This window comes from Panicum virgatum, chromosome 2N, assembly GCF_016808335.1.
Source record: "Panicum virgatum strain AP13 chromosome 2N, P.virgatum_v5, whole genome shotgun sequence".
Classification (NCBI taxonomy): Eukaryota; Viridiplantae; Streptophyta; class Magnoliopsida; order Poales; family Poaceae; genus Panicum; species Panicum virgatum.
In genome coordinates, this window is record NC_053146.1 from 59,732,238 (window position 1) to 59,750,905 (window position 18,668).

The window sequence follows — 18,668 nt, forward strand, 5'->3', positions numbered from 1 at the left end:
GCTGTAAATGAGTTGGGAGGGGGCAATTTGGAAAAATCTGGCCGAGGGTTAGAGGTATAAATAGCCCCCCTCCCCACAGTGTAGGGGGTTGAATTTTCTAATCGCTGTTGGAGAGTTCGACACCTAATTTTTTTGTCATCTTTCTTACTGTTCATGCTCCATGTTTGGGCATCCAAGAAGCAAAGATCCCAACAGCGGCACCCACCGTTCCAGCACGAAAGACAACCCTTGATGGCCCCAGCGAAGAAGAAAGCCACCGCCGGCACCACAAGCACCTCCACTGAGCCTGGCCGCATTCTCGACGGCCCTCAACCGCAGCACAAAGGAGCCAACCCACAAATGGAAGACATCACCAACGAAGCTGCTGCTCATGGAGACCTGATCGATAACACAGAAAACACCGAAGCTCATCAACTCACAGAAGCAGCACTCAAGCTAAAAGCACTTGAAGCGAAGAAAAAGAACATCCAAGCCCAGCTTGCCACCAAAAAGAGGGCACTGGACCAAGCAAACAAGCTAGCCGAGGCCAGGCGCAGGCTAGCAGAGATGGAGGCAGAAGTTGAGAGCTTGCAGAGGGCATACCAAGAAATGCCCGAAGGTTCCTCCCAGCAAGAAAACCGCGTCATCCTCCAGACATCCTTCGCCCATAATGAGAATCAAAGGACACCGCCGATCAACCTCCCATTTGACCCGACCTTCCCACTCTCAGTCGCTCTGCAGCGAACTTCATGGCCGCTCGGCTACAAGCCAACACAGCTCCCCAAGTACAACGCTACAACAGATCCAACTCAGTTCCTCATGGCCTACGAAGCAACCATCGCTTCGGCCGGAGGTGACGAATCCACCATGGCCAAGTCCTTCGTCGTGGCCTGCGAAGGTTCTGTGGCCAACTGGTACTCATACTTGCCTCCGCAATCAATCAACAACTGGTATCAGCTGAAAGGAAGGCTCCTACAGGACTTCCAAGGCTTTAGAAGGCTCAACGCCAACACTGTAAAAGACTTCAAATGCCCCCAACAAGACCGTGAGCCTCTCTATGACTACTTCCGGAGGTTCGTCCAAAAGAAGGCTCAAATCCCAAACTTCCCAGAGAAAGATGCGATAGAGAAATGCATCAAGGGTCTCTTGCCTGGCCAGCTTGCTTCCCACCTCATAAGAGAACCTGCGAGGACTCTAGAGGAGCTTTATTCAAAAGCAGAAAAGTATGCGAAGTCAGACGCAGACCACTGCAGAAGGGTCGAGCAAAGAAGAATCATGCGTCAGGCAGAGAAATACAACCAACAAACATGACAGCAAGAAAAGCAGCCAGCTCACCAGCTCATCTTACCTCTGGAACCTTCACATGAAGATGAGGATCAGATAACCTTCGATCCCTTCATGACACCACCAGAGTCGGAACCCCAACGCTCAAACGACAAGCAACCTTCGTCCGGGGCACGGGGCAGAGGTCGCGGCAGAGGAAGGGGCCGGGGTCGTGGACCTTCGCGTGATCCCAAAAAATTCTTCTGTCATTTCCATGGGTCTGACTCTGACCACAGAACAAACCAGTGCCCGGAGAAGAAGAAGACCCTTGACAGAATGGAGGCCGAGAAAAAAGCCAAGCTAGTTGGGCACACTACATGGCCATAGACCCAACCACCTCAACAAATACAGTACACGCAACCTTCGTTCGTTCCACCACCATCATTTACACAAGCATACCGCACACCCATGTTTAACTACAACTACAATCAAAATTGGCAGCCGCAGCCAAACCCTCAAACGCAAACCATTCAACCCACAACCCAAGCTCAACCCACCCAGGAGCAGCTACCACCACCCCCAGCTCACCCACCAAAACAAGAAAACCAAACAACAAATAGCCAACCCGCGGCACTCCCATCCTTCGGCATGATCATGCCCATCTCCAGAGGTTCCACCCTGGACTTCGAAAACAAGACGCAGCGCAGGGACTACTTCAGGCAAGTCCATTGCATCATCTCCGAAGGTCCAACCAAGAGAACCCAGTGGTCACACTCTCCGATCACCTTCTCCGAAGAAGATGTCAACCTCATCAGCTACCCACACACAGATGCTCTTGTCATCGAGGTAAACATTCAAGGCTGGAGGATTGGCAAGATACTGGTTGACACTGGCAGCTCTACAGATATCATATTTTCCGACACATTCGATAAGATGGGTATCGACCGAAGCCTGCTTCATTCTTCGGACATCCCCCTAATGGGATTCGGAGGAAAAAGAGTGAACGCAATCAGCAAACTATAATTACCCTTGTCCTTCGGAGACACAGCAAATGCAAGAACAGAGCACATCACCTTTGATGTGGTAGAAATGCCCTACCCATACCGAGCAATCCTAGGAAGGGGGACAATCAACAAGTTCGAAGCTGTAGTTCACCAGCTGTACTTGTGCATGAAGATTCCGGCTCCTGCGGGGGTCATCACCATCCGCGGAGACCAGCAACTTGCACGGGACATTGAGTAGGGATACACCCCAGGACAGAAAAATGTCCATAACCTTCGGACTGAGTCAAAGCCTGATACCTTAAAAGAACAGCAAAGAGACATCGAGAAAACAACATTCGAAGAAGACTGCGAAGTCAAGAAGGTTCCCCTTGACGTGCATCTACCCGACAAGATGGTAACCATCAACGCAACCCTCAAGCCCGAGGAGGAAAAAGAGCTTCTTGAATTCCTCCGCAAGAACCAAGATGTTTTTGCATGGTCCGCCAGTCACCTACGGGGTGTCAGTAGAGATATCATTGAGCACCACTAGGACATCAACCCAAATATCAAGCCAAAGAAGCAAAAGCTTCGCAAAATGTCAGACGAAAAAGTCGTTGCGGTAAAGGCCGAAGTCCAGAGACTGCTTGATGCAAATGTCATTCGAGAGGTCAAATACCCAACGTGGCTGGCAAACACTGTACCAGTCAAAAAGAAGAATGGCAAGTGGCGCATGTGCATAGATTTTACTGACCTCAATAAAGCCTGCCCGAAGGATGATTTCCCACTGCCAAGAATCGACAGAGTTGTTGATGATGCGGCAAACAGTCAACTGATGTCTCTGCTGGATTGTTTCTCCGGTTATCATCAAATTTGGATGAGGAAAGAGGACGAAGAAAAAACAAGTTTCATAACTCCCTTCGGCACCTACTGCTTCGTAAGGATGCCCGAAGGATTAAAGAATGCAGGACAGTCTTTTTCAAGAATGTCTTCTGTGGTCTTGGAGCATCAACTCAGAAGGAATGTCCTAGCTTATGTCGATGACATTGTTGTAACAAGTTCAATAAGAAGCAAACATGTGGCAGACCTGGCCGAGACCTTCGCAAGCTTGAGAAAAGCAAGACTGTCGTTGAACCCCAATAAGTGCATCTTCGGGGTCCACAAAGGAAAGGTGCTAGGATGCCTGGTATCCACCAAAGGTATCGAAGCAAATCCAGACAAGGTAAAAGCTCTTTGGAACATGGAGGAGCCAAAGTCCATCAGGGACGTACAAAAACTCACAGGGTGGATAGCAGCCGTAAACAGATTCATTCCCCGCTCTGCAGACCGAAGCCTACCATTCTTCAAGGTCCTTCGCAACGCAAACAAATTTGAGTGGGGCCACGAGCAAAGCAAAGCCCTTCAGGAACTCAAAAAACATCTTCAGAACATGACCAAAATGACCTCACCTGACCCGAAGGACGTATTACTCCTGTACATCGCAGCATCCTACTATGTTGTCAGTGCAGCACTCGTCCTCGAGAGAGAAGTCGGAGGAAAGAAGCAACAGCTACCTGTCTACTTCGTATCTGAAGCTCTTGCAGGCTCAAAGCTCCTATACTCAGAGCTAGAGAAAATTGCATACGCAGTGGTCATGTCTGCTCGGAAGCTTCGACACTATTTCGAAGCTCACAAGATAATCGTGGTCACAGATCAACCTTTGCATGACTTGTTCAGCAACATAGAGGCCTCAGTTAGAATCGCCAAATGGGCTTCGGAACTCTCGGAGTTCTACATAGACTTCGAAAGAAGAACAACCATAAAATCGCAAGTACTGGCAGATTTCATCGCTGATTGGACATCCCCAACCTTCAAAGAGGAGCCTTTGACTGAAACTGGATCGTGCACTGTGACGGAGCATGGTGCAACGACGGAGCGGGCATTGCTGCAATCATAGAGTCTCCTTCGGGAGCAAAAACAAGATACGCAGCAAGATTAACCTTCGGCAACCTCGAATCATCAACAAACAACGCCACTGAATACGAAGCCTTGCTCCTGGGTCTTTGCAAAATGAAAGCCCTTGGCCATTAAAATTTCATAGTCAGAACAGATTCGAAGGTTGTCAGAGACCACATTGAAAAGGACTCAGAGGCAAGAAAACCAGAGCTCATCGAGTACCTCGATGCAGTCAGATCCATGGAGAAGTATTTCAAGGGCTTCGACATCGTTCACAACCCGAGGCACATGAACGACGAAGCCGACAAGCTGGCAAAGGCAGCATCAAGAAAAGAGCAACTACCTTCGGATGTATTCTTCGAAGAAATCACAAGACCTTCGGTCAAAACGAAAAAAGAAAAATAAGTTTCAATCATCTCAGCTGAAGATTGGAGAAAACCCATAATGGAGTACCTTCGGGGAAACATCGAGCTACCAAATGAGAAAGAGGAGAAGAAAATGTTCCAAAGAGCAAGGGGCTATGTTATCTCCGAGGGAGAGTTGTTCAAGTCCGGTGTAACCAGCCCATGGCTAAAGTGCATCTCGACAACCGAAGGAATCGAGCTACAAAAGGAAATTCACTCCGGGTTTTGCGGATCTCACATCGGCTTCAGACAACTTGTCTCCAAAGCCTTCAGGCAAGGGTTCTTCTGGCCAACAGCGCTGAAGGACGCTCAGCACATAGTAAAAACATGCCAAGCATGCCAAATGTTGGGTCCGAAGTCCTCAAAATCGTCGGAGCCAACTCAGCTGATACCTCCGACCTGGCCTCTTCAAAGATGGGGAATTGATCTAGTGGGACCTCTACCCACAGCTCAGGGCAACTACAAGTACGCAGCAGTTGCTGTTGAGTACTTTACAAAGTGGATCGAAGCCAAGCCACTAATCAATATAACTTCAGAAACAATCAAAAAATTCTTTTGGCAGAACATCATCTGCAGGTTCGGGGTCCCAAGAGAGATCACCGTTGATAACGGCAAACAGTTTGATTCACAGCTTTTCAGAGAATTCTGTTACAGTGTGGGCACGAAGGTAATCTTTGCCTCGGTGTACCACCCGCAATCCAACGGGGCCGTCAAAAGAGCCAATGGCATCATCTTCGACAGCATCAAAAAGTGCCTATTTGATCAGAAAAAGGGCAAATGGGCCGATGAACTACCGAAGGTTATATGGTCCCACAACACATCAGAATCAAGAACCACCAAGTTCACCCCGTTCAGGCTACTCTATGGTGCCGAAGCAATGACACCGGAGGAACTTAAAAACAGAAGCCTAAGAGTGACTCACCAAGTTGAGGCCATCCCATCGGATGACAAAGACCTCATGGAACTAGATATTCTACAAGCTTCGGAGAACCTAGAAAAATACCAAGAGGAAACCATGAAGTGGAGAGACAAGAAGATTGTAAAAAAGAACATAGCAGTCGGAGACTGGGTCCTAAAAAGGAAACCAAATGCTGAAACCTCTGGCAAACTTCAACCCAAGTGGGAAGGCCCATTCTTAGTAATCCAGAGCAACAGGCCAGGGTCATACCACCTGTCCGACGCCGAAGGAAATGAGCTGTAGCATCCTTGGAATATAGACAGCCTCAAAAAGTACTACATATAAGCTTGTAAAAAGGATGCATCGCGAAGTTATAAGCGATCGCGAACCTTCGCATTTATTTTCAGTTATTTTTTACATCGCAAACAGGTCGTACTCTTTTTCTCACAAGGGGAAACTCCGCACAGGAGGTGAGGTTTTTGACGAGGTGGACCCAGTGTAAATAATCTCAATACAATGAATTTTCCCCAAACAAAGTGTCACCTTCGCCGAAGCAGCCCGAAAGGCAAGCTTCGGCAAGCATCTACATACTGCACAAAAATAGTAAGTTAGCAAAGTACGTAGAAGCCGCAAACTTTGCATACTTATCAAAACGCACAATAAGTGCAGAAACGCCAAGGGGCTTCGACCTTACAAATGGTCCGAACCAAAAAACCTTCGGCAAAAAAGCAAACGCACAATAAGTGTAGAAACGCCAAGGGGCTTCGACCTTACAAGTGGTCCGAACCAAAAAACCTTTGGCAAAAAAACAAACGCACAATAAGTGTAGAAATGCCAAGGGGCTTCGACCTTACAAGTGGTCCGAACCAAAAAACCTTCGGCAAAAAAACAAACGCACAATAAGTGCAGAAACACCAAGGGGCTTCGACCTTACAAATGGTCCGAACCAAAAAACCTTCGGCAAAAAAGCAAACACACAATAAGTGCAGAAACGCCAAGGGGCTTCGACCTTACAAGTGGTCCGAACTAAAAAACCTTCGGCAAAAAAACAAACGCACAATAAGTGCAGAAACGCCAAGGGGCTTCGACCTTACAAGTGGTCCGAACCAAAAAACCTTCGGCAAAAAAACAAACGCATAATAAGTGCAGAAACGCCAAGGGGCTTCGACCTTACAAGTGGTCCGAACCAAAAAACCTTCGGCAAAAAAGCAAACGCACAATTAGTGCAGAAACGCCAAGGGGCTTCGACCTTACAAGCGGTCCGAACCAAAAAACCTTCGTCAAAAAAGCAAACGCACAATAAGTGCAAAAACGCAGGGACTTCGACCTTACAAGTGGTCCGAACCAAAAAACCTGCGGCAAAAAAGCAACTCGAAAGAATCGAAAGACGGATGCCAGAAAGGGGGGAGACGTTTTTTCTTTCCGAACCCTCGGCATCTATCATTCGACAATCCCATGAGACAACACCGCGCAGGTAAGGGGGGAGACGTTTTTCCAAGAACAAAATTTGCGCGTATTGCCTCTTATGGAAACAACTTGTTACCCGAAGGACACGACCAGCAAAGCACTAACGCACCAAAAGCACCAACCCGCAACCTTCGAAATAGGGACACCAACAAGCCAAGTGCGAGAAAGGGGGGAGACGTTTTTCTTAAAATTCCTCACACTTAACTCCTCGGGTCCTAACACCACTAACAAAGCCGAAGAATACAGGAAACATTTTTACCAAGTATAACAAAGCATCTCGAAGGATGCACACATCAAAGCATCTTGAAGGATGCACACATCAAAGCATCTCGAAGGATGCACATATCAGAGCACCTCGAAGGATGAGAACAAAGCAACTCAAAGGATGCATCCAGAAGGACAAATCGAAGGATACGCACAGTAAGGCAACCCAAAAGGTGCAATAATAGGCCTAGAAAGAATATTATACATTTTGAAAAGCTTCGCGAAGGTAGCGTTCGGACAACAAAACAAAAGTTACAACGAATCACGACCGGACCAGCATAAGTACTCTGCAACGCTGCATCCAGGATGAGCAAAGCTGAAAGCCTCCCAGCTCATCAATACCCTAGCATTGTTTGCGTCCTGCAGTATGGGAATATTTACAAAAAATTCCAAGTCCTCAAAACAAATCCCCACAAGCTAATCTTTAGACCTGAACCCTCGGCGATACGTTCCCATCGCGTCCCGAAGGAGTCCTGCTGTCCCCGGGCGTCCCGTCGATCTCCGAAGGTTGATCAGTATCCAACCCCTGCACAAAAAAGCTTTACCATAAGGCCCCGAAGATTGAAAGCAAAAAAAACGACCAAGCCAAAAAGGAATCTTACCCCTGTCGCAGCAGCCGCGAGGGTCCGCACAGCGACCCTACCCGAAGGTTCCCAGAAATGCTCAAAGAATGCCATTTTGACATCTTGTATCCTGCTAACTTCTTCGGACAAACCCTCGTAGGGGACGTACTGAAAACCCCCTTCGAGCCTAGAGAGGTCAACGGCGCCGGCACGAATAAGGTTCCCCACAAGACCCTCGAAGGAGACGGACGCCGCATTATCATTAGCAACACCCATCACCTCCCCGAGCCCCTCAAACTCTGACAGCAACTAGTCCAGAAGACGAAAGAGAGCTTGAGACACCTCGACTGGCTCTGTGGCAGTACCACCCTAATTAATCCGGCTCAAGTGCGCTAACCATCATCTTAAAGATAATCCCGGCTAACACACACTTCAAACGGAGCAATTCGGCAGTGATGTCGGGTAAAGTCCCGAAGAATCCACCTGAGCGTCGATCGAACCCAAAGCTTACATGCAACCCACACGAAGGTGAGTCCGGAGAGTACAACAATTCACAGATACATTACATTACAGAGTCTTAACTTAATTATTACAAACCAAGTTCGAAGTCTTCGAAAGGTACTTGAAGTTCGAATTGAACGTAGATCAGAGTTCACTGTAGCGGAAATAAAACGAGTTCTAAACGACGATACATGATGCCATGATGAAGCCCGTACATGACATCACTCGGCATTGCCATCGTTGGCCGGGGTCGTATCCCACTCCACCGATCAACCAGGAGGCAGAGTACACGGCCAAGTCATACTAGCAATCATGTCCTCAAAAGTATCACCTGAAACAAAATTGAGCCACAAGCTAGGCTGAGTATACTAATACTCAGCAAGGCTTACCCGACTAGGATATAGCTAGCCCTCTAACTAGACATGCAAGGCTTTTGGCTTGAGGAGTTTGTCTTTGCCGAAAAGCAATAAAGAGTAAGTCCTTATTTTCCAATTTTAGCTTTCAAGTTCTAGTTTGATTAACCATTCTACATTAGCATCTATCCTAAAGCATACATGGTGAAAAACAATTATTTTTCCTCATTCAACCATATTTCTCATCATCATTGTTCCACTTCTTACTCTATGTGGCAAAAGGGTTAAGCAGTCTCAATATCCGTGAGAGACGGACGATTCGAATCGAATTTGTTAACCTGGCCAGGCAGACCTAAACACACGCATGGGGAATGCAATCACCCACGCGACTTTTCCCCTTTTTCCCCGGGCATGAAACAGGCCCACCGCCCTAGGGTACCCTGCACCCGTGCGTGACCAAAGACCAGACAGTGGGGAGTATGTTCCACGGCCGGTTCCATCAGGTACTTAAGCTTACCGATTACCATATTCTCGGCATGTGGTTAGTACGTTCAAACGCTTAACCATCACTACCACACACCGCGGCCTTATCCATTTTCACTAAACAGACGGGGTATCACAAGTACAACAACCCCGCCCGTAAACTTTATATTGCAGTGTGTAGTAAGCATTCAACTCCTATGAGCTCGCGAGTGACCGGAAATCACTCGACTTCTACCGAACCATTAGCATAGCCAACTAGCGACCTACACATACTAGTGTTCAAGCATAGGTACCTAGGATCATGCAACTAAGGTTCCAAACAATTCCTGCAAATTAAATGCACAAATAAATAGGAATATAAATAGTTGCATAAATTTAGGATAGGTAGGACATGCTCCGGGGCTTGCCTTCCTGAGCGGAGCTAGCCTTGGGCTCTTCTGAACTCTGGTTCAGGTCTTCAGTGGCTTCAGTTAGATTAACTTGAGCTTCACGCTGCTCACTCTCGGACTCCGGCACCAACTCGTACATACCGTCAGGGAGAGTAGTCGACTCTATATGAAATGCATATGCGTGAGTTACTTTAGTGATACGACTTAGTCAATTCTTCACTATAAAGTTGTAATCCAACGCAACTCAAGATGATTTGCAAAATATAACATTACATCATTTTGGGCAATCATTTATAGAGTAATAATCATTATATCTGACTTCGCAAAGTAACTAGGGTGGATTTTACCTTTTCTCCCTATGCAGCAAAAAGGAAGGATTTTTCTTATTTATTACTAGGTTAAGCATATCCTTATCATAATTAAAGTTACACCGAGATTCTGGGTTTGAAATTTTTATGCCAGGTACATATCTGAGAAACTTGCCTACTGTGAAATTTTCAGCCCATTTCATGCAGCCTATTAACCATGAAAAAATAAAATAAACAGCTACTGCTAGAAACAAAACTGAATTTTACAGCTCAAACTATGCAAGCACTGGTAATGAAATTTTAACTGAGTGTTGTCTACCTATAGATGAGCCTGCCATAAATTTTTCACAATTAAACAAGCATTGTACAGGGCATGAAAAATAGAGCAAAGTACAACTTCCTTAAAGAAAATTAATTTCCACAGGTAATTCTAATGAGTTTCAGAGGTCAAATTTTTCCAGCAAGATACAGTACTAAAATAGCAGCTCTTATAAAAACATCAGATTTTTCTAGGCAGAGGAACTATTTTTCTTAGTTTAGTGTATTTATTCATAGCACAAAACACTTGAGCATGTTCTGCTTGGTGTAAAAAGGCCTTACATTTTTCTAGAGCATCCAGGTAACAACTCAAAGGCACTGAAAAAGTTTCAGCTTGTGGTTCAAGGTGGAACAAGTTGGAAAAAATAAAACTATTTATACTAGGCATACAACAAGATTTAAATAAAGTGATAGATAGGCATGTATACTGTCCACGAAACTTTTACACAAGGTCATCCATCTAACATGTAACCCACTGACCAAAAATGGCTAACAACTCATGCTTGTAACTTGAGATCTAATATAAAGTACATTTTCTTTGTATTTTAAATGAAGTAAAAACTATTGAGCAAATGAAAAAGTGTATGTAACAAAAGTTGTAGATCTTTTTGCAAAGATTCCAGAACAGTTGAGTTTGTATTTTTCTGATTTTTCTACGATTTTTAAACGAATTTACAATTTCACTGGAAAAACTAGAAAACAAAAACACAGATTTGCAAAGGAGCCCCTGGAACTTTAACAAAACCCCCTGGAAACCTAAAACTAATCGCGTAGGGGTCCCTGGCCGGAGTTGGGGACAGAGGAGGCGGCGGCGGCCCGTTTCCCGGCGAGGAGGAGGCTCGCCGGCGGCGGGGATGGTGTCCAGGGGTGAGAGTTCACCGAGCTCTACCTAGGGGTGGGTGATGTGGTCGACGGGGATGGCCGGAGCAGGGTTGGCGGTGCAGCAGCACGGCCGGCGGCGGTGGCGAGCTGCGACGGCGGCACTCCGGCGCGACAGGAAGGGCAAGGGCAGGCCGGGGAGCTTCACGGCGCCATGAGGAAGCTAGCTCGGGGGTTGATTGGAGTCGGGGAGGGGCGGAGCAGGGAGTTCCGCGGCAGGCGGGCGGCCGGCGGTGTTCACGACGGCGGCAGCGGCGTTCCGCGGCACTGGGAGGCTCCGGGTGGAGTTGGGCGGGCCTGGGAGTTGCCTGGGGATGAAATTAAGCTCGTTGGGTGCTCGGTGGGGGTGGAGGAGGGGTGAGATGGGCTCTCCACGAGAGCCGTGGCTCGGCGGGCGGAAATGGGGGTGCGGCGGCGCTGCGCAGTGGCGCGGCGGCGCTGGCTGTTCTGGGCGAAGGGGTGGGGTGCAAGTGCGAGGAATGGGAGGCGGGCGCGCGTGCACAAGTGCGGCGCGAGCTAAATGGTGGAGTGAGGGCGTGAGGAGGGGCTGGGCGCAGAAGGAAGGAGCGGCGGCGCGTGCGCGGCGTGCGGTGGCGTGCTTCGCCGAGCGGCCTTGATGGCGGTCAGGGCGCAGCGAGGGGGTTTGGGGGCGTCGGTGGCGTGGGGCAGCAGTGCGACGGTGGCAAGGCGATGATGGCGGGGTGGCGTGCGGACGGGCGGCGAGGCAGCAGCAGCGCGGCGTCACGGGCGCGTCGCCGAGCGCTCGTCGCTTGCGGTATGCTCGTTGATGGGGCAGCGCTGCAGGCTCGACGAGAGGGGAGGGGAAGGTCAGCGGCTTGCGGGGCGTGCGCACTCGAGCGGGGGTGGGGGTCAGCGGCGCGCGGCAGGCAGCAGGGCAGCGAGCGGCGGCAGTGGCGCAGCGAGCCCAGTGCTCGAGTGCCTGCGCGCTCAGGGAAGGGGAGGGTTAGCGAGGGAGAGAGAGCGGAGAGAGAAAAAGGGAGTGGAGAGAGAAAATAAAAGTCAGCGGTTTGACTTGGTCCAAACTCAAGATTTTCAATTGAAACTTGAAAAATTTTGAACACGAAAGTTGTTCAAAATTAAATTTCCTACAACTTTCCTTTCAAGCAAAACTTCATTTGAGCGATGATTTGAAAGTTTAAAATTTGAATTCAAGTTTAACGATCCCGCTTGTTTTTCGGGGTTAACTCAAAATTTCATGTTGTAACTTGAAAAACTTTGAACACGAAAGTTGTTTATCTTGTCAAACTCTACAACTTTTGTTTTGGGCAAAAGTTCATTTGAGCAAAGGTGCGAGAGTTGACTTTTTGGTGTACTTAAACGGAACTCGGCTTTTAAGTAATCACCAAAATAGGGTTTACTGTGTCATTTGATGTTAATGGCATGTTTAAACAGTGCTAAACACCGGAGGTGTTACAGGCTCAGGGAAGGGCAGAGACTCAGCTCCGAGAGCAGCAAGGGCCTTCTTGTATTCCTGGTAAACACCTTCGGTTCGCGAGGCGACCTCGGTAATGACCTGCTCGAGCTCTCTCACCCTAGTGTGAATCCCCTCCAGCTCGGTGATCCTTACCTTCAGGGCACCTTTCTCATTCGCATCATTTTCGACAGTCCTCCGAAGGCTCTCTAGAACCTTCTCGTTATCAGAAGCAGTTGAATCCAGCTTCGAACACTTAACCTTCAGTTGCTGGTTCTCTTCCCTTACAGCGAGAACTTCAGTTTCAGCCCGCCGTAATTTATCAGCTAGGCACAGTTTCTCCGTGGCGCTCTTCACCCGAAGGTCTGCGTCAACCTTGGCCTTTTGCATCAGAATACGGCTGGCGTGGGCAAGCTTTTTGCTCAACTCAGCGACGATAAAGGCAGCGTCGGAGGTGGACCTCTCCGCCACGGCTGCATTAAATTCTGAATCAAACCCAATATCACCTTCGGGGGAACCGAAAAGCGAGCAAAAGCAAAAAGCACCCAGATCGCGCCTTACCCTTTTCAGGAGGAAGAATCCCGGTCGAGCCAGGCCCGTGCATCACAGCCAAAAGCTGCTTCATCGACGCAGACACGGCTGCGAAGGAATTAAAAAATAAAGACAACTAAGGTCAAACAAATCAAGGGTTCAAAGAATTAGGGGAACAAAACTTACCGGCCTCGTCGAAGTTCAAACCCTCCAGCATCTCCACATCATCCGAAGGAGGAGCCGAGGACCCACCCGGAAGCTCCCCGCCCCTGAGAGAGAGCAACGTCTCACCAACCATGAACTCCCCCTCCTCCACACCCGCCGCAAGGATAGGCGCGGCGACCCCCGTCACCGGCGCCGGTTCCTTCGGGGCATCAGCCACAGGCCCGGAAGGCCTAGGCTCTGGCGGCTTCGGAATACCCGAAGGTTTTGCGGCAGTCTTGATGAAGCTCTGAATCCTCTTCCTTTTCGTCGTACCTTCGGAGGAACAATGAAGATTAATCAACGCCTTCACCAACTCAACCCGATGGCCGGAACCGAAAAGCATGGTCCCGTACTCATTGCAGAGATCAAAACGGGATCTAAAAAGCCTCTCCTCGGGAACTACGATCTCCCCGCCCACTGTCCCCATGAGCTCTTCCATGAATGAGGGCGTACCGCTGTCGCCCGAAGAAACCTCCTCATCTTGCGCCTTCCTCCTGGCGCTCTCAGCCCTCGCAATAGAAACCTTCGTGCTCGAAGGTTTCCGACCACGCCCGCGCCCCCGCGTGCCAGTAGCCCCAGAGCTCCCCACCTCCTCTACCTTAGCTTTGCCCCTAGATTTCGACTCAGGAATCTCCGAACCAACATTCCCCGGCGGCGTCATTCTTGGAATGGCGCTCGACGAAACCGGCCGAGGCTCGTAAGCAACACCCATCTCAGCCAAGCACCGGTTCAACCGAAGGTTCCCCCCGCACACCTCCACCAAAGAAAGATACTCCTTTTTGTTCCAAGGGCCCAGTATCTTCGCAGCCCGCCGCTCCAGCTCATCCACAATAACTTCGTCACTGGAACCCTCGGGCCTCCGAAGCCCAAAAACTGGAGAAGTCACATCATACTTCAAACCAACAAAGCGCTTACGCTCGAACCTCGACGGAGACCAGCCAGCTGCAAGCGGCCAAACCTTCGCAGCAAGAAATTCCTCGACAGCATCCCTGCCACCACAAACTTGGCAAGCCGTCATGAAGGCCTCCAGACACGATTTGAAACCTGGCCCGCACTTGCTGAAGGCAGGCTGATAGACGTGATCGAACATCTCAATGTCCGAAGCTAGCAGATACTTCTCTTCTCCAGAACCTTCGGGATCAGGGAAGCCAATCTTGGCGTAAAACCAATATCCTAACCAGTTCCCCTCCCACTTGTTCTTGTAAGCTGTTGAGAGCATAACCTTTAACAGACCGGTCCTTTTGTTTGGTTTACGAGGAACGAAGGTGCAGCAGCCGTTTTGAACCTCGCTAAGCTCCGAATCATCATCTACATAGACCTTACGAGGCTGGCAGTGAAGCTGGAAAAGCCTACAAAAGGCATCCACAGACACTTCCCCTCCGAAGCTCCGTACCACCCACAGAAATTTGGCCAATGCAACAATTCTGTTCGGGGTAAAGTGGTGTAGCTTCACGTTGAACGGCTCCAAAAGCTTCGGCACAATTGGATCCATCGGAAGTCTAAGTCCCGCTGTAAAAAAATCCTTAAAGACCACAACCTCGCAGGTCTCCGGTACATGAATCAATTCTGTCCCCGGAGGTCGACAAACACCCTCGGCAAAATAGCCCTTTGTAACGTAGAAGTCTATCATGCTCTGAGATATGACAGATGGCTCGAAAAGCAGAGTCTTACATTTCTCAGGAGCCATTAATTCTGACATGTCCGCGGACACCGCCGAAAGGCTCTCGCTGGACTGCTGCTGCTGAGAAGTCTGCGAACCACCCGCCTCTCCTTCGGGAGCTGGACCAGTGTCTGCACGAAGAACCACCCTCTTAATGAATGCCATACCTACGCAAAAACAAAATAAAGGGCAAATTAAGAAAAAGGGTTCAAACAAACCTTCGATCAACCTTACTGTTTGCTTAGTACGAGCCATAAACCACAAAACCACTCACACCGAGGAAAACGACCAACTTAACCACGCACGAAAATGGAACCTTCGAAAGAAACGCTTTATAGTGGAAAGCGCCGAAGGTAAGCAAAGCTCGAGAGGGCACATAATTTACCCCCCCCCTCCGCTTATATAGGCAAGGGAAAGCAACAGTACCAACGGTAAAATCGAGGAGTCGGCCGCCCAAGCGGCGCAATAGGAGCCCGCCACGTGAACCACCAAAAACGACCGTTGCAGCCGACGGTTCGGGAGACGTTTTTCCTCGGGAGCTTCCCGAATGTTACTTGCAATCCTCTTCTTCAACGCGGGTTCGGACCGTCGGCTTCGGACCTCGCCCTCGAGGGGCTACTGTTGGGGATTGGACCTTCAGGTCAACCCCTCACCCTCGGAAATGCTCCCTAACCTGTTTGGAGGGTCCCAACGAGATGGAGCCAAGCATACCCAAAAGTATCGGATGAACACTAAGAAGCGCAAGCGCAAAGACCATGACCTTCGATACGAAGGATATCACCTTCCGTGGACCGAAGGTGACGGATGGCTGCCCAGAAACGCAAGTATAAACACCGGAACCTTCGGCTACGAAGGATATTGCCTCCTTCCGGCCGAAGGTGACGAAGGGTTGCTCAGAGGCACATGTTCGAAGATCAGGACCTTCGGGTAAAGGGATCAACTTCGGGAACGAAGGTGGCGGCTGATTGCTCGTTGATAGAACCTTCACGGCTCCGATCCCCGGAGGTCCCCGAAGGTTGTCAAAACCTTCGTCAGCTGTAGATATGTGTGTAAAATATGAACACGTGAGAAGGTCGGATTTGTACACCTCTCGGTTAAGTGAGAAGGTCGGATTTGTAAACCTCTCACCTTGTAATTTTACCCCGAAGACGGCTAGAAGTGAGCTATAAATGAGTTGGGAGGGGGTAATTTGGGAAAATCTGGCTGAGGGCTAGAGGTTTAAATAGCCCCCCTCCCCACAGTGTAAGGGGTTGAATTTTCTAATCACTGTTGGAGAGTTCGACACCTATTTTCTTTATCATCTTTCTTACTATTGATGCTCTCTGTTTTGGCATCCAAGAAGTATCATCTCCACCACCGCCGTCCTGCACTACGCCAACTCCGCCGGCAAGGCGCCCGGGCCCCTCCCCGGAGGCCCCACCATCCAGATCGACTGGTCTCTCAACCAGGCCCGCTCCATCAGGTTAATTAATTCGGACTAGTCTTTCAGCCTGTCATCAGTTTCTTCAGACAATGCAAGTTCAGAGTTCAGACTAGCGTTTCAGCCTGTCAGTTTCTTCAGGCAAGTTCAGGCTGAACTGACTGGCATTGCCGATGGCTCACTCGGCATTGGAACCGCAGGTGGAACCTGACGGCGAGCGGGCCGCGGCCGAACCCGCAGGGCTCGTACCACTACGGCCTGGTGCCGGTGACCCGGACCATCCGGCTGGCCAACTCGGCGGCAACCATCAACGGGAAGCAGAGGTACGCGGTGAACGGCGTGTCGTACGTCAACCCGGACACCCCGCTCAAGGTCGCCGACTACTACAAGATCGGCGGCGTCTTCTCGGTGGGCACCATCGCCGACAACCCGAGCTCCGGCGGCGCCTTCCTCCAGACGTCGGTCATGGGGGCCAACTACAGGGATTACGTCGAGATCGTGTTCGAGAACAGCGAGGACGAGGTGCAGTCGTGGCACATCGACGGCTACGCCTTCTGGGTCATCGGGTATGAACTTTGTTTCTACTATCTTTTTCTGAGAGTTATGCGTCATTGTTGCATTGCTTGTACTCTCAAGAGTTTACAATGATTGGATGTGAATTTGTGTGTAGAATGGATGGAGGAAAATGGTCGGCGGCGAGCAGGCAGGTCTACAACCTGAGGGATGGCGTCTCCCGGTACACTGTCCAGGTATGATGCTCTGCTCTCTTCTGAACACACCTCACTCTTGAAGCAGAAACTGAGTTTTGCTAAATGCAGTGTGTCGTTAATACTAATTTGGAAGGAAATGATAGTGATACTTGGAGTTGAATGCGATCCAGGATATTGTTCGTTCAAAAAATGCGATCTAATATGCTTCACTCAAGTCCTTTTCATTACAAGTGTGCGGCGCACAATAGAGGCGCATTGTTCGGTTCACGCATCCAACTTTCCCATTCAGCCACCATGCTGGATAAGATCTTTTAGAAACGATGTGGTGATGGATCTTGGATCCCCATCAGGAAAGGCGCAGTGTCATATGCTTTGAAGCTGTGAACTCTGCTTTCGCCTGCCTACAGCTTTGAAGTGGCTATCGCATTTCACTCTCTTCCTGACTTTTTCACCGTGGAATTTTGCTACCGTTGTGAACCAGTAATCGTGTGGAATTGCTTTGGCGAGTGCTCTGAAAATGACCCGTCTGCATTTTTTTCCTAGTAAAAAGTTACACACATCTAGATACTCTTAATGCTGCATTGTCAAACTGAAAGATAAAAAACCATGTTGGCAGTTTGACACATTCTGATGTGGATTGCCACTGACAAGTTTACATCCATTTTTTTTTTACCACGCAATGATGATAGCAATTTGGTGCTGTGTTATCCATCAGGTTTACCCCAGGTCATGGACGGCGATCTACATGCCCCTGGACAACGTGGGCATGTGGAACGTCCGGTCGGAGAGCTGGGCCAGGCAGTACCTGGGGCAGCAGTTCTACCTCCGCGTCTGGACGCCGTCGACGTCGTTGCGCGACGAGTTCCCGATCCCCAAGAACGCGCTCCTCTGCGGCCGGGCGGCCGGCCGCCAGACCAGGCCGCTCTGACTCGCGCCGGCGGCGGCGGAGGCGGACCGGAGCTTGTCATGAGAGGATGACATGCTTACACATTGGTCTGGAGAGAGTAGGCACAGAAGATTTTATTTACTCTGAAGAATTGAAGGCTCGAAGAAGAGCGTGGCCTGAATGAAGGTCTGAAACGTTGCCGGAAAGCATATGCCAGTTACAGTCAGATTAGACCGTGTAATACTACTATTATAGTGTTGGGTTTTGTCTGCATTTTGCTTGAGTGATTCCTTTGCGCAACGCAATTGTCTTTGTGAGGGGTTACATGGGTACAAACGAGAACGACATGTTCTGTAGCACGCATGTTGCTACGCTGATCAGATTCTTAATAAAAGTATCATATGCTCTGGATCATGTCTTGACTTCAATGACAATTTCTCTATGCTGTCACATGCTTACCATTACCAAAGTGCCGAGATGGAATCTTCTTTTCTTTTCTTTTCTTTTCTTTTCTTTTTGCGGGCGAAAAATCTTTTTTTCTTTTTTTCCCAAAATTTGGAGGAATTTCGAAAATCATCATGCAATTGTGTGTGCTTTCAGAAAATAGGTCATTCACCGAGGATGTCACACAAATTGAGGTGAAACCGTTCAAAATTTCCCTTGAAATTTAGTCGTCCGTTTGACTGTATCTAACACCACATGGTTTTGCATAAGTGTTTGACAAAAAAAAAAAAGAAGAAGAAGAGGTGTACCTGATGATTGTACGGGAAGTGGAAGAGGTCCCGATTGGAGTCCGGAGGAGTGAAGAAAGCTTCTACCGACTCACGTGACGAGGAATTTA

At 49.1% G+C, this 18,668-nt stretch overlaps 1 protein-coding gene across 1 annotated transcript; it reads left to right on the forward strand.

Moving 5' to 3' along the window:
• Window positions 1–15,566: 15,566 nt before the first annotated feature.
• Window positions 15,567–18,255, forward strand: LOC120662837 (L-ascorbate oxidase homolog). Its single transcript, XM_039941903.1, has 5 exons — window positions 15,567–15,631; window positions 16,151–16,273; window positions 16,432–16,797; window positions 16,902–16,980; window positions 17,657–18,255. The coding sequence occupies exons 1-5, from the start codon at window positions 15,567–15,569 to the stop codon at window positions 17,867–17,869; spliced, it is 846 nt and encodes a 281-aa protein (XP_039797837.1). The 3' UTR covers window positions 17,870–18,255.
• Window positions 18,256–18,668: the final 413 nt, after the last annotated feature.

Bases quoted from the DNA above. Each gene is read 5' to 3' on its own strand.
- LOC120662837 (XM_039941903.1), top strand. From the start codon at position 15,567: ATGACCTTCGATACGAAGGATATCACCTTCCGTGGACCGAAGGTGACG. The intron at 15,632-16,150 runs GCAAGTATAAAC...TTGGCATCCAAG, and splicing joins ACGGATGGCTGCCCAGAAAC to AAGTATCATCTCCACCACCG. The intron at 16,274-16,431 runs GTTAATTAATTC...TTGGAACCGCAG, and splicing joins AACCAGGCCCGCTCCATCAG to GTGGAACCTGACGGCGAGCG.